General features: G+C 44.9%; 1 protein-coding gene across 1 annotated transcript in view; it reads right to left on the bottom strand.

The window, feature by feature from the left end:
- Positions 1-1,551: 1,551 nt before the first annotated feature.
- Positions 1,552-12,830, bottom strand: part of LOC116953308 (sperm-tail PG-rich repeat-containing protein 2-like) — a 29,894-nt gene continuing 18,615 nt past the window's right edge. Inside the window, exons 10-14 of the mRNA XM_032973404.2 lie at positions 10,551-10,634; positions 7,220-7,361; positions 6,768-6,883; positions 6,296-6,369; positions 1,552-4,360 (exon numbers count right to left, since the gene is read on the bottom strand). Of these exons, the coding sequence (XP_032829295.2) occupies positions 4,333-4,360; positions 6,296-6,369; positions 6,768-6,883; positions 7,220-7,361; positions 10,551-10,634 (444 nt within the window). The 3' untranslated portion in view covers positions 1,552-4,332. The remainder of the gene's footprint in view (positions 4,361-6,295; positions 6,370-6,767; positions 6,884-7,219; positions 7,362-10,550; positions 10,635-12,830) is intronic.

Raw genomic sequence — 12,830 nt, 5'->3', positions numbered from 1 at the left:
CAACCATCCTGAACACCTCCTCTGTCAGCCAGGGTCTCTGGGGAGGTCTGGACCGCATACCCAAAGCAGCCATTGCAGCTGCATGAGTCGCAGTCATAAACCTCGCCCATTTACCCTCGACATCAGGAGGAGTCGGGGACGATGCCAATCCCAGCCGCAAGCGATGATGAAATTCTCGCTTGCAACTTTCATCAGATAACTGAGACCAGGCCACTTTAGGTTGGAATGGTGTCCTGGGTGTACACCCACCACCGGAGTGGAAGAATGGCAGGCGCATCTTACAGATGACTAGTCGATGGTCAGAGGGCAGATCAGCTCTACGGTAGGTCCTGGTGTCAAGGACATGGGCTCGCATCCGCTGGTCCGTCACTATGTAGTCCAGCAGATGTTCTTGCTTGGACCCGGCATGCATCCATGATGTTGTGTGGATGCACCGATGCCGGAACAGCGTGTTGGTAATTACAAGCCCATGGGCTGCACAAAAATCTAGCAGCCTCCTACTGTTGTTATTGAGCTGATCTGGCCCATGCCCTCCAATCACTCCAGACCAGGTGCCAGTATCATGACCAACTCGGGCATTGAAGTCACTTTAGCCAGCACCTGTGACAGGAGGTCATAGAAGTCATCTGACTCATCGGCTTTACCTACATCCCTCCACGGATGTTCATCTTCGGTGGGGGCATAAGTAACCACAACCACCATTCCTCGCCTCCGGTTGATGGGAAGGCGAGCCCAAAGTAGCCTGGGGCTTACAGCTTCCCACATCTCACCGCCACGCTCCCACGCCCCCTTCATTCTTTTGTTCAAAAGAAGAGCTACACCCTGTTGTTTGGCAGTCTGCTGCCCCGAGTAGAGGACTGTCCACCCCTCATGGTGGCAGGAGCCAGAGCCGGTCCACCGGACCTCCTGAATGCCACATAGATCCAGGCGGTACCGGTCCAGCTCCCGACAGAGGAGTGGCAGCCTCTCCTCCGCAGTGAGCGTTAGAACATTCCACGTGGCCACCCGTAGTGGTTTTTCATTGTTTCTGGAGGAGCCCCGAGGGTAGATATTCAATCTGCTGGCTCCGCCAATTGGGGTTTGGCCAGGAGACGTCATAGACGCCTGGCCCCCCGGGGCCTCCGGCACAAGCTTATTAGTTATATACTTAATTCGCAGTTTAGTGGTAATTAATTGAAGGTGGAGGGGTTACCAGCCCCTCACACCCATCCAGAGCCCCCGTTTAGCCCCTGTGGTGGACACATATGCCATGAGGGGAGGAGCCAATCACAATTGGACCTCCCCCCACAGCACTGTCCACGACAGAGTTGCCCGTCCGGCACCGCGAGGAGGTAGGGGGTTGTTTTGTCAGACACACGGACACACACACACACGCACACACGGACACACCCCCACCAACGCAGAGCGGAGATTTTCAGATATAACAGCAGCACGACACACACTTTCAGCACAGCTCGGCAAGCTACAGAAGAGGGCGGCGAGCGGCTGGCTCCAAAGGGCCCCACGATCAACTGAGAATAGCGAAGCTCGCCGAGTAGCGATGTATCAACGAGCGTGAGTTCAGAGCTGAAAGACGAAGTATCGCTCAAAGACTTTTATTTCTACATCGAGTGCCAGCTTCCAGCTGCAGCGCAACCAGCGCCACCAAGCAAGAGCATCTGCTGCCAGCGGCCAAGCATGTGCCGACTTGGCTCATCCAGCAGCGGAAAGAACCTGACCAGCCGCCCATGAGCAAAAGATTCAGCGAACCCAAGAAGAGCGCGTCAACCCAATCCATATGACTCAAAACATACACAAATCATTAACAAGAAGTCTAATCCTCAAGTACATGAACAATCAGTGGCCGTGAAGGCATCGCGGCAGACCGAGTGATAACAATCCGTCGTTTATAAGTACAGTAATATTTTTTTTCCTTCTTAATTCTTTTGTTTTGGGTTGTACTTCTAATTGCATAAATTACGAATAGATTCATCAATACGAATTAATCCTTGACACCTTTGCCACGGAGCTACGCTCACGAGGAGAATATCGGGTTAACCTGGTTTCCTTATCATACAATCTTGTCCATGAATTAATCTCCCATGAAAGAAACGTACACCATCGCACGCCCTTACTCCAAGCCATTTCTTCAATTATACAATCTTGTCGATGAATCTATTGACGTATATTTGTGCCTTTGGAAATAATAATTGTTTGATTGCCCTTTCGTATGAATATCGTTGCATAATATTAAGGACCTTTCACTCCTAATTTCCGTACCGGCTCAGGTTACTCTGCATAATAATCAATGGTCCTGCTACCCTGTTAACAACGTGACAAGAAGTGCATTGAGGGTTGCATATGGATCAATGAACGAGTGCAGTACTGTGTGGCCAATTTCAAGTATACGAATTTGCATATTATAGTGTTAAGGTTTTTGTTTAGAATAGCGTGCATGCATGTTTTAACGACTCTCTCTATCACCAATTAAGCTCGCGTTACGCGGTGGAATTAATCATATGTGCGGTTGCCAAAGTGAAACAACGCAATCGTTGATGTTTGCTGGGTTGATGCTGTGTTGAAAATTCCAAGCTTGAGGGTTCGCATATCATAACGTTAAAGTTTCGTTTAGAATACAATTGATTAACGCAGAAGCGGTTGCGTATTTCTGTCCTGAAGTCCATGCATAATAATCTCATTTACAAGAACTGTATTCTGCGTTGAGATTGAATTTGGAGACCTGACATAAACACACTAATACAATCAGTAAATGTTAAAAGCGAGAATAATTGTATTTTACCGATTGATAATACGAACCTAGACAATGAAGCCGAGTTTAATCTGACATACTTACGGCACACCTGCATAACTTAATACGATTAATAGTATTCTCCCGATTGATGATACGACCCTCGTCAGCGAGGCGGGGCCTAATTATCATAACGGCTCGTTTTAGCATAATCACACACACTCGCATAAATTAATACGATTATATCTTGAATTAACATAATTTATGTGCATACTTACATCAATTAACACAATTTCGGATAATTACGCAATTTTTTAAAATTCATTTCATTTTTATTATTTTCATCAAATTTTCATAACCGACATATACAACAGTGGCCAGCACGGTGGGACTTCTATAGAGCTTCATAGCTCATCGGAATCCTCCGGGATAAATTAAAATTCTGATCTGTTATATCAATCTTCTGATTACAAACTCACACACCTACACCACCACCAACAACATCTGTTTAATGTGGTATCAGATTTCCCAGAACTTATCCAATTGCAAAACTTTTTTAGCGAGTGCAAGTTTATGTTTTTTTGTTTTGACGTGGTGTTCGGGTGATCACTAATATTTCTAGAGCTGCTTATTGTTTGGAGTTTGTTGTCCTTCCCCCTCACCTCCGATTAGCACAGTTGGCTATGTACAGAGCGGAAGAAGTTCCACATACACACACAGAAAACTCGCACGTGCAGAAACATTTTTTTACTTGCTTTTTTTTATTAAAAAGTTAACAAAACTGACCGCACCCATAACCCAATGTATGTGCACACCAGAGGAGATGACGTCACCATATATGAGTGTTCTTCACTAATTTTCAGAGGGGGGCCACTTTCGTTGATAAGACATCATCAGTATTGAGGGTTGCCACACATTTGAAACCATTGGGGGTTTGACAGCAGCACGATGATGGTGGGGGTGTTTTAACTTTGGTATATTGTCGGGGCCGCGAGTGGCCCGGGGGACCTTGCAATGACGAAGACTGCCACACATTGTGGTGCTGCACAGACACAGAGATAGTCACAAAGATCCCCCGTGTAGCCCTGAACAGACTTTCGGAGAAATTCTGTTAGGGGGAATTTATGAAGACCGGCAAGGCACATGGAGGGGGTGGGTGACTGACCCTACATCCGGCCACCTTTGTCTCCCTCGTGGTGAGGTTTACATTGCCACCAGGTACTCATTTGAGGCTGAGTCGACATAGGGGAGGCTCAGAACCGGATTAGATATAGCTTTCCAGTAAAGTTCGACTTAGCCATGAATCAAACTCAGGTTACTGGGCTTATAGCACAACGTGCTAACCACTGTCCCATTGTGTGTATGCACTCATGCATACACACAATACACACACAGTCGATTATACATCTTTTTCAAGTAAAATTACGTTATAATGTAAAATTATATTGGTTAAACAATGATTAATTATAATTATTATTATGATCATCACATGCTCAAAAAAGTTATATTCCAATTGTTTAATTGGTAGGATCACAAAAGCTAATGTTGATTACTGTTGTGGTTCATCTTGCATCGGGAATTAATGACCTTCAAGACGCCTGATTTCAAGGCTCAATCGCGTGCCCTGGAGATCTGAGATGCACAGAAAGATAAAGTGTGAGTGCGTGTATACATCCATAGTTTTTATGTATCTACATATGTGGTCATTTATTGAGAATGTGTGTAAATGTGTGAGTGGTGTATTGGTAGCATACAGTATATGTGTTTCAGTTGGTGTTTGAAGGATGCTACTGGGCAGTTGTAACCAGCCGCCTTCCAGCAACAATAGAAGGCAGAGGGGCTACGGTCACTACAACGAGCGGAGCGCCGGGCGGCTAAATCACAGCAAGTTGGCACAGTAGGGGGCACAGGTGGTGCATTTGTCAGTCAATTCAGTTAGTCAACCCATGGCACCTGAGTCTATCCTGTGACCTCCTGCCAGTGGGCGTTCGATACTTAACGTGACCTTAAAGTGCACATAGCCTGGCACAAGCGCCAGTGACGATTATCTGAATCGGTCCTGGGCCTCCCCTAGGGTTGACTCAGCCTCAAATGAAGACCCGGTATGATGTCTAAACATCACCAATGGGGCGACAAAGGTGGCCGTGTGTGACGCTTGCCACCCATCCCTTCGTGTGCCCTGGCCTGACCCACCAGTGCATGCACCTAACACAGGTGCAAGGCTCAGCCCTCTGATTCCTTTGACCATTTCATTTCTTGAGAGCTCCCCTAACCCTATTGATGGGAATTGGGCCCAGAATCCCGAAGTGGATTACACATTGAGCTTAACAGTTCTACCCATCATGCAATGTACCAGCAGCATTTTTTATATTTACCTTTTTACATAATTGAGATTATTTAGGAATACATTTGCGATTATTAAAGGGTTTATTGGTTACTCGGGAGCTATTATTAGGTAACAATTCAGATGCCAAATTAAAACTGTTCATCAGGGAGAAATTTTACATTTAATTCTCAGCATGCCCCATGGTGTGAACAATTGCAGCCTCCAACTTTGGTTATACTATGTAACACGATTTTTGTTCCTAGGTAGTAAGTGTTATTTTATAATTGCTTATTTCTCAAAGTATAGAAAATGGCTATTATTCCCCACAAACTTTGCTTTTGTGACCAGGACTTTATGTGAAGGAATGACACAAATGCACACCATGTTTTCTCATTGAAAATAGGTAAATTTCAAAATATCACTGTCCTGGTCACAAAAGCAAAGTTTGTGGGGAATAATAGCCATTTTCTGTACTTTTGAGGCATAAGCAATTAGGCAATAACACTTACTACCCAGGAACAATTGTTTTTATAAATTTGTTACACAGTGTTATTAATGGAGTGGATTATTAACTTTGCTTTTGTGTCCTGGTCACAAAAGCAAAGTTTGTGGGGAATAATAGCCCTTTTCTGTACTTTTAAGGCATAAGCAATTAGAAAATAACATTTACTACCCAAAGTTCCACAGTATAAATTATCCACTTTGTATCTATGGTCTCTCTATGTGCTATGAAGAAGGGTCATCGCCTGAAACGTTCCTGTTTCTATTTTTCTAGGCCATAGTGTTATGGACGATTGTGGAGATTTCATAATTGAGTGACTGTGGTCAAGTAAGGTTACTGGGTGATTGTGTGATTGAGTCGGTCAGTAATTTAATGCATGTGAGGTGGATGGGTTTTTGGATGAGTGAGCGATTGATGGAACGGTGTGAGTAACTGAAATTATAAATTAATTGAGTGAGTATGGTGAGTGAGGAAATGTTTGAATGTGGGAAGTGAGTGTTGTGCATGAGTTTGTTAATAAAGAGAAAAACATGCAATGCGCGAAATTAATGAGTTGATGGAGTAAACACGAGGATTGAGTGAGTAGGTCGATAAGCAGTTGGGTGATAAGATGAGTAGGATGAGTGGGCAATTGAGGGAGTGGATGAGTGAGTGCGTGAGTGATGGAGTGAATCAGTAAACTGGTGAATCAATGGGCAAGTGAGTGAGTATGGTGAGCAGGTGAATGAATTTTCCTCACCGAGTGTTCATTTTCAGTGGAATCTTTGCTCCCAGGGTCACATTAAAGGACTGAGAACGAGGAAGGGGGGCACACTGAGACAGGCAGAGACACGGGGAGGAGAGGGGAGACGGATGACCCGAGGCAGGAAAGGAGGGAGACAAGGGGGTGAGAATGAGGAGATGTAGTGATGAGAAGACACAGCGAGAAGAGAAGAGAAAGACACAGGGAGAACAGGGGAGGAGAGGGCAGACAAGTGGAGACACGGGGAGGAGGGAGACATGGGGAATAGGAGGGGTACAAGATAAGGAAGGAATCGGGGAGAAGGCAGACATGTGGGATAGGCAGGCACAGGGAGGTAGATGGATGCACGGGAAGAAGATATGTTATTTATAATCACGTAATAAAGCTATGCTATTGGTGAATGCAGTAAGTTCCGTGTGTGTGTATATATAACACGGTTGTGAGTCAGGTGATGTGCTAATGTCTGTACCTCATATTCTCCAGGCCCTGGGCCCGGGGTTGATCGCTCAGTAAAGCGGTCCTCACGGGACACCAGCAGAGTCAGGCGAGGGCAAGCCTGAGGCCTCAGTTCATAATGGCCAGGGCCTGGGTAAATGGTCAGAGGTGGACAATATCACACGATAATAAATATACAATTAGATGTTCATGAGAAAAAAGTAGTAAGTCGGTGTATGAGTGGGTAATGAGTGTGTGATTGAGTGGTTGTGTCAATGACTTATCATTCAGTGAGTTTATGAGTGGATAAGTGAGTTATGGAATGGGTGGGTGGGTAAGCAAGCCATTTCCTGATTGAGTGAGGAAGTGAGTAGGTCGTTGATACACTAACTGATTTAGTTATTAAATAGGTGAGTGAGCAAGCAAGTGCGTGAGTGTGCGAGTGTGTGAGTGAAACGAGTTGGTGTCTCGTAAGTGAATTCCCACCTGGAGTGCCCTGCTCTCTGGGCACTGGAGACCTGTACAGCAGTGAGCTGGGCAAAGGCGTTGAAGTCCGAGTACGATGGGGTGCCCGTTTTTTTGTCCTCACCACCTCACTCACATCATAGTAACCAGGGCCAGGGTTGTCCTGCGAGGGGAGGTGGAGAGATGTTTTGGAGATGGCAACAACAACCCCCATTCGCAACTAAGTGGTGGTGACGTCACCACGACGCTTGTGCCAGGCCAAGTGCACCTTGAGGCCACGTGAAGTATAATCTTAGCTCTTTCAGTAAAGTCACGTTCAAGGGAAACAATAAAATAATAAAATATATATAAAACAATAAAAATTCTCACGACGTTTCGACCATAACACAAACGGTCGCCATCAGGTGTGTCGGTTTGCATAAATGTATTTATTTTTAAACGGTGTATTTATTAGTCCTCTCAGCTGACAAGGGCAATGCTACTGTCATCATGGATAAAATAGAATACAACAACAAAAGTAAATAATTACTCGACGATGGTAGTTATACAAAAATAAAAAGAGATCCCACCAACAGCCTTGTCATACAAACCAACAAAATAATTTCTGATTCAACCGCATTGATCAATCTAAACCGTTTTCGTTGAAACCTTCTGCTGCCAGGCCACCAAGATTATACGGCTTACCAAAAATACATGAAGTAGATACACCCCTTCGTCCCATCGTCTCTACTATCAACTCCCCCACCTACAAACTGGCTCGTTTTTTGTCTGAAATCCTGCGTCCTTTCACTGGAAAAACCACCTCTGCGGTACAAAATTCTACTCACCTGGTATCGACAATCAAGGGTATTTCCCTGTCCCCAGACGACCTGCTTGTCAGTTTTGATGTAGTTTCCTTATTCACCAAGGTTCCTGTACCTGACACCATCGCAATCATTGAAGACTTGGTTCATCAAGGACTAAACACTGAGGTACCCCCCTGGTGAGACACTGTTTAACCATTACATACTTCACTTGGAATGGAACTTTCTACAAACAAACTGAGGGCACCCCAATGGGCTCCCCCCTATCTCCGGTTATAGCTAACATTTTCATGGAGAAATTTGAGACTGACGCCATCCAGACTGCCACTCTGCGCCCAACCTTATGGAAGAGGTACGTGGATAACACTTTTGTCATCTGGCCACATGGCCGGCCTGTTCTAGATCAATTCTTCGATCACATCAATTCCATACACCCAGCCATCAGATTTACCATGGAAGTCGAAAAAGATGGCAAGCTACCTTTATTGGATGTCCTAATTAAAAAGAGACCTGATGGTTCAATGAGCCACTCTGTCTACAGGAAAGCTACCCATACGAATGCTTATCTGAAACCGGATTCCCACCACCATCCATCACAGAAGAACTCTCTCATCAAGACTCTGTATCATAGAGCCCAATGCATATCCGACCAGGAACACATAGGCAGTGAACTCAAGCACGTACACCAAGCTCTTAAGGCTAATGGTTACTCCGATTATACAATCCGCAAAGCTATCACTCAAACCATGAAGAAGGACCCTCTTGAGGAGCCTTTCAAAACCATCACTTTACCCTACATTGCGGGGATCACAAAAAAGATCTCGAAAATCTTGAATAAACACAAGATCCAGGTCCGTTTCAACACATTGCATAAAATCCGTGATCTGGTTCTGTCTGTAAAAGATGTGATTCCGGACATACAGTACCCTGGTGTCTACAAACTAAGTTGCCTCTGTGGTAGTAGTTACATTGGAGAAACCAAACGCCATGTCTCGGACCGCATTCGTGAACACAAAGCAGACCTTAAACACGGTAGGACCAACACCTCGGCCGTGGCAGATCATTGTTATAATTCAGTAGGCTCACATGACATTGACTTTTTCAAGACAGAGGTTCTTTGTAAGCCATCTAGCTACCATGAGAGATTTGTTCATGAGGCTATCCACATATACAAGCACAGAGACAATTTCAACCGAGAAGATGGATTCTGGCTTAGCAATCATTGGAAAGATTTGATAAATCATTTCAGGTCTTAATTGATTGTTCACGCTTACAGTGGCTTTCAGACAGCATACATTAATTTTTTCGTCTCCCCCCTCCTCTTTTCAGAACATAGATGGACTCGTCCTTCTAAATAAACTGCCAAATCGCTGCGCGTGGCGCTGACGTTTTTTATAAATAAATACACCGTTTAAAAATAAATAAATTTATGCAAACCGACACACCTGATGACGACCGTTTGTGTTATGGTCGAAACGTCGTGAGAATTTTTATTGTTTTATATATATTTTATTATTTTATTGTTTCCCTTCAACGTGACTTTACCGAAAGAGCGAAGAATATGAATTACTGCAGTCACGAAAGCTTTAAATCAAAATTTAGCCACGTGAAGTGTCGAACGCCCGCGGGCAGGTCACGGGAGAGACCCAGGTGCCACGGGTCGACTGACTGAGATGACTGAGATGACTGGCTGATGCACCACCTGTGCCCCCTACTGTGCCAACCTGCTGTGCTTTAGCCACCCGGGGTTCCGCTCGTTGTGAGCGTCGCTCCTCCGCCCTCCGTTGTTGTTGGAGGTCGACTGCCTCCAACTGCCCAGTAGCATCCTTCACGAGCCTCCTCCACAGAGGCCGATGTTGACACAACTGGTACCAGTCATCGGCAAGTCCACTCAGCTCCACGTCCTCCTGTACCACATCACTCCATCTCTTCTCTAACCCGTGCCACGCCCATTTAGCCCCATCGATCCGGTCGAACAAAATCTGTTTCGGCATGCGGTGGCTGGGCATGCGGGCTACAGGCCCCTGCCATTGTAGATGGCAACACCTCAAACACTCACACTACTACCATTCAAAGTCATAGCCCTACCCTCTATGGGTGTCACGGTGGCGAAATGTTAACTACCTTGCCTGGTATACAGGAAGTCGTGGGATCGATCCCGACTCTGACATCCGTTCTTTAGAGTTTGCATGTTTTCCCAATAGTCATATGGATTTTTCTCCGGGTCCTCCAGTTTTCCCTCCATATTCAGAAACGTGCATTTAGAGTGTTTGGCTGCTATAAATTTCCACGTGAAAAGCCACTTCGTTGAGCTTTCATTTGTGGCCAGGTCACTTCTGAAAAAGAGCTGTATAGCTCAGTGGGCCTTACCTGGCAAAATAAAAAGTTTAGTTTAATTTTAGCTGAACCCCTACCTTTTAAGCCGTCGGAGACACTCTATATTTAAGGGCAAATAAATACAAATCTTAACCGATAATGTTACCACTACCCTTAACCCTAATACTAGCCCTTCCTCTAGCACCAGCCCCATGACTCTAACCCCAACTCACCTGATTCAATGTCAAAAGTCGTGGAGATTTGGACAGAAAAACGGAGCAGGAGCCATTGTGAGTTCCTGAGTCAAGTAAAGACACCTACACGGACACGGGATAAGGAAATAGACATTCAACATTCAGTTTAGACTTAGGTATAGGACATCAGTTGCAAGATATTGATCTCAATTTGTTAAATGCCACTGGGATTTTTCTCCAGGTCCTCCGGTTTTTCCCTCCACATTTAGAAACATGTGTTTTAGAGTATTTTGGTGCAATAAATGTCCACATGACAAGCCACTTTTCGTTGAGCTATCCGTTGTGGCCAGGTCACTTCGAAAAAAGAGCTATGTAGCTCAGTGGTCCTTACCTGGTCAAATAAAAAATAGTTTGAATTTAGATTTATTTTTTTTAAAGCATATCAACCACAAAGAGAGTATGCATCTTATTATGAGGTTCTATGTTTAAGCATTCATATTCATGAGGTCAGTTAATATTCTCGAGAAATGTTTATTACAAAAGTTAAACCTCCCTGTGCCTGACTAATTTGGAAAAGCCTTTTTGCTTATGAGGAATGTCTGGAATTCTGCACATCCTCCAATAAACATTGTTATTTATATAATGAAAGTACAATCCTTTACTATAAGGTGAATTATATTTACGCTTAATTAACAGCTCGCACACTTCATGAATATGTCACACGTTACAAAACAATAAACTCAAGAATTACACAGCGGTGTGTTGGAGAGAAATATTGGTTGCGAAAGCCTACGTGGTAAACCAGAGTTAAGATAAATGTGAAATAACAAAAGGGGGCATGGACAGCGATGAGACAAATCACGTGGATGCTTCGAAGCACAGGTCCCATGGATTCGTAAAACTATGCAACGCAGATTTGCGCTGCACCCAGCTTTAGAATTGCAACCAGGGCAATCCTTCGGGGGGGTGTGGGGCCCAGAGAAAATTATCAAACCGTGTGGGCTGCCCCTAATGCCTTTAAACTAAAGCAGAACTACACATCTTCTTTGGTTCTTTCGGTAAAGTCACGTAGAATGAGAATAAAATAATACATTGATAAAATAAAATAACACAATAATATTCTCACGACGTTTCGGCCACAACACAAGCGGCCTTCATCAGGTGAAGGGGACGAGACTGTCTGTCCTCCAGATAGTCTCTGTCCTCCAGACAGTCTCTGTCCTCCAGACAGTCTCGTCCCCTTCACCTGATGAAGGCCGCTTGTGTTGTGGCCGAAACGTTGTGAGAATATTATTGTGTTATTTTATTTTATAAATTTATTATTTTATTCTCATTCTACGTGACTTTACCGAAAGAACCAAAGAAGATGAATCCTTGCAGTCACGAAAGCTTTAAATCGAAACAGAACTACACAGTCTGTCCTCCGATAACAGGGTAGTAGTTGCGTTCTTGAAAAACACCGCATTATGGGAAAATCGCGTGAAAATAAATAATATAAATTAAAACAGAGTCTGCAATAACGAGTGAGATGCATACGCAGGCTGAACAAAGACTTGAGGCGTGTGGGTAGCATCATGAAGCATCCAGCAGCATCCCGCCTTGTGGGATGCTACGCCGAGGTAGCCACACAACCGCTTTTCCTTCTCACGCGACGTAGTTCCATTCAGTCGATCGCATTATAGCCAATTCGCATCCCCGTTGTAAAAAAAAATTGTTCCCTGAACACATTCACCACGTTATATCCAATTTGCGTTATGCAAACACGCGTAATAGGAGAACAGACTGTATTACACGTGACACTGTGACGTCGAAGCGCAGGGGGCCCCCCAAAGCATGGGGCCATCGCCTCAATTCACTGTACACCCTAGGGACAGCTCTGACTGCCACCACACGCAATGCAATTGAAGACAATCCTCCAGCACCCGGTTAGAGCCGTGAACAGGTTTTCTTAACACAATACATGAACCGCCGCAGGGAGTTGAAGCCAGCGGCCCAAGGCCCCAGAGTTGGCCTAGACGTCCCGCGGATCTGCACCTCAACAGCAGCCGCCACTCTTGTTTACACAACTCTTCCACAAAATGAAATCCGCTCTACAAACAGCCAATTGACAACCGTCGTACAGTCAATTAGAGCCTGTCATACCACGTGCTCAGTGACACACCAATGGGATGCCTCCAGCACGGTGGCTAACGGTAAAGCCGTTGTGCAGTCACATGTTTGGCTCTCGACCAATAGGAGGCTTCCACCACTGTGTCTAACGGCACAACTGTTGTAGCATCACGTGATCGCCACTAGCCAATGGAAGGCCTCCCGTGCCGT

The sequence above is a fragment of the Petromyzon marinus genome, chromosome 51, assembly GCF_048934315.1.
Source record: "Petromyzon marinus isolate PM22_M1 ecotype Great Lakes invasive population chromosome 51, UKy_Petmar_22M1.pri1.0, whole genome shotgun sequence".
In the NCBI taxonomy this organism is placed as follows: domain Eukaryota; kingdom Metazoa; phylum Chordata; class Hyperoartia; order Petromyzontiformes; family Petromyzontidae; genus Petromyzon; species Petromyzon marinus.
The sequence above is the reverse complement of the archived record's forward strand: the minus strand, read 5'-3'. Positions and strand labels throughout refer to the sequence as shown.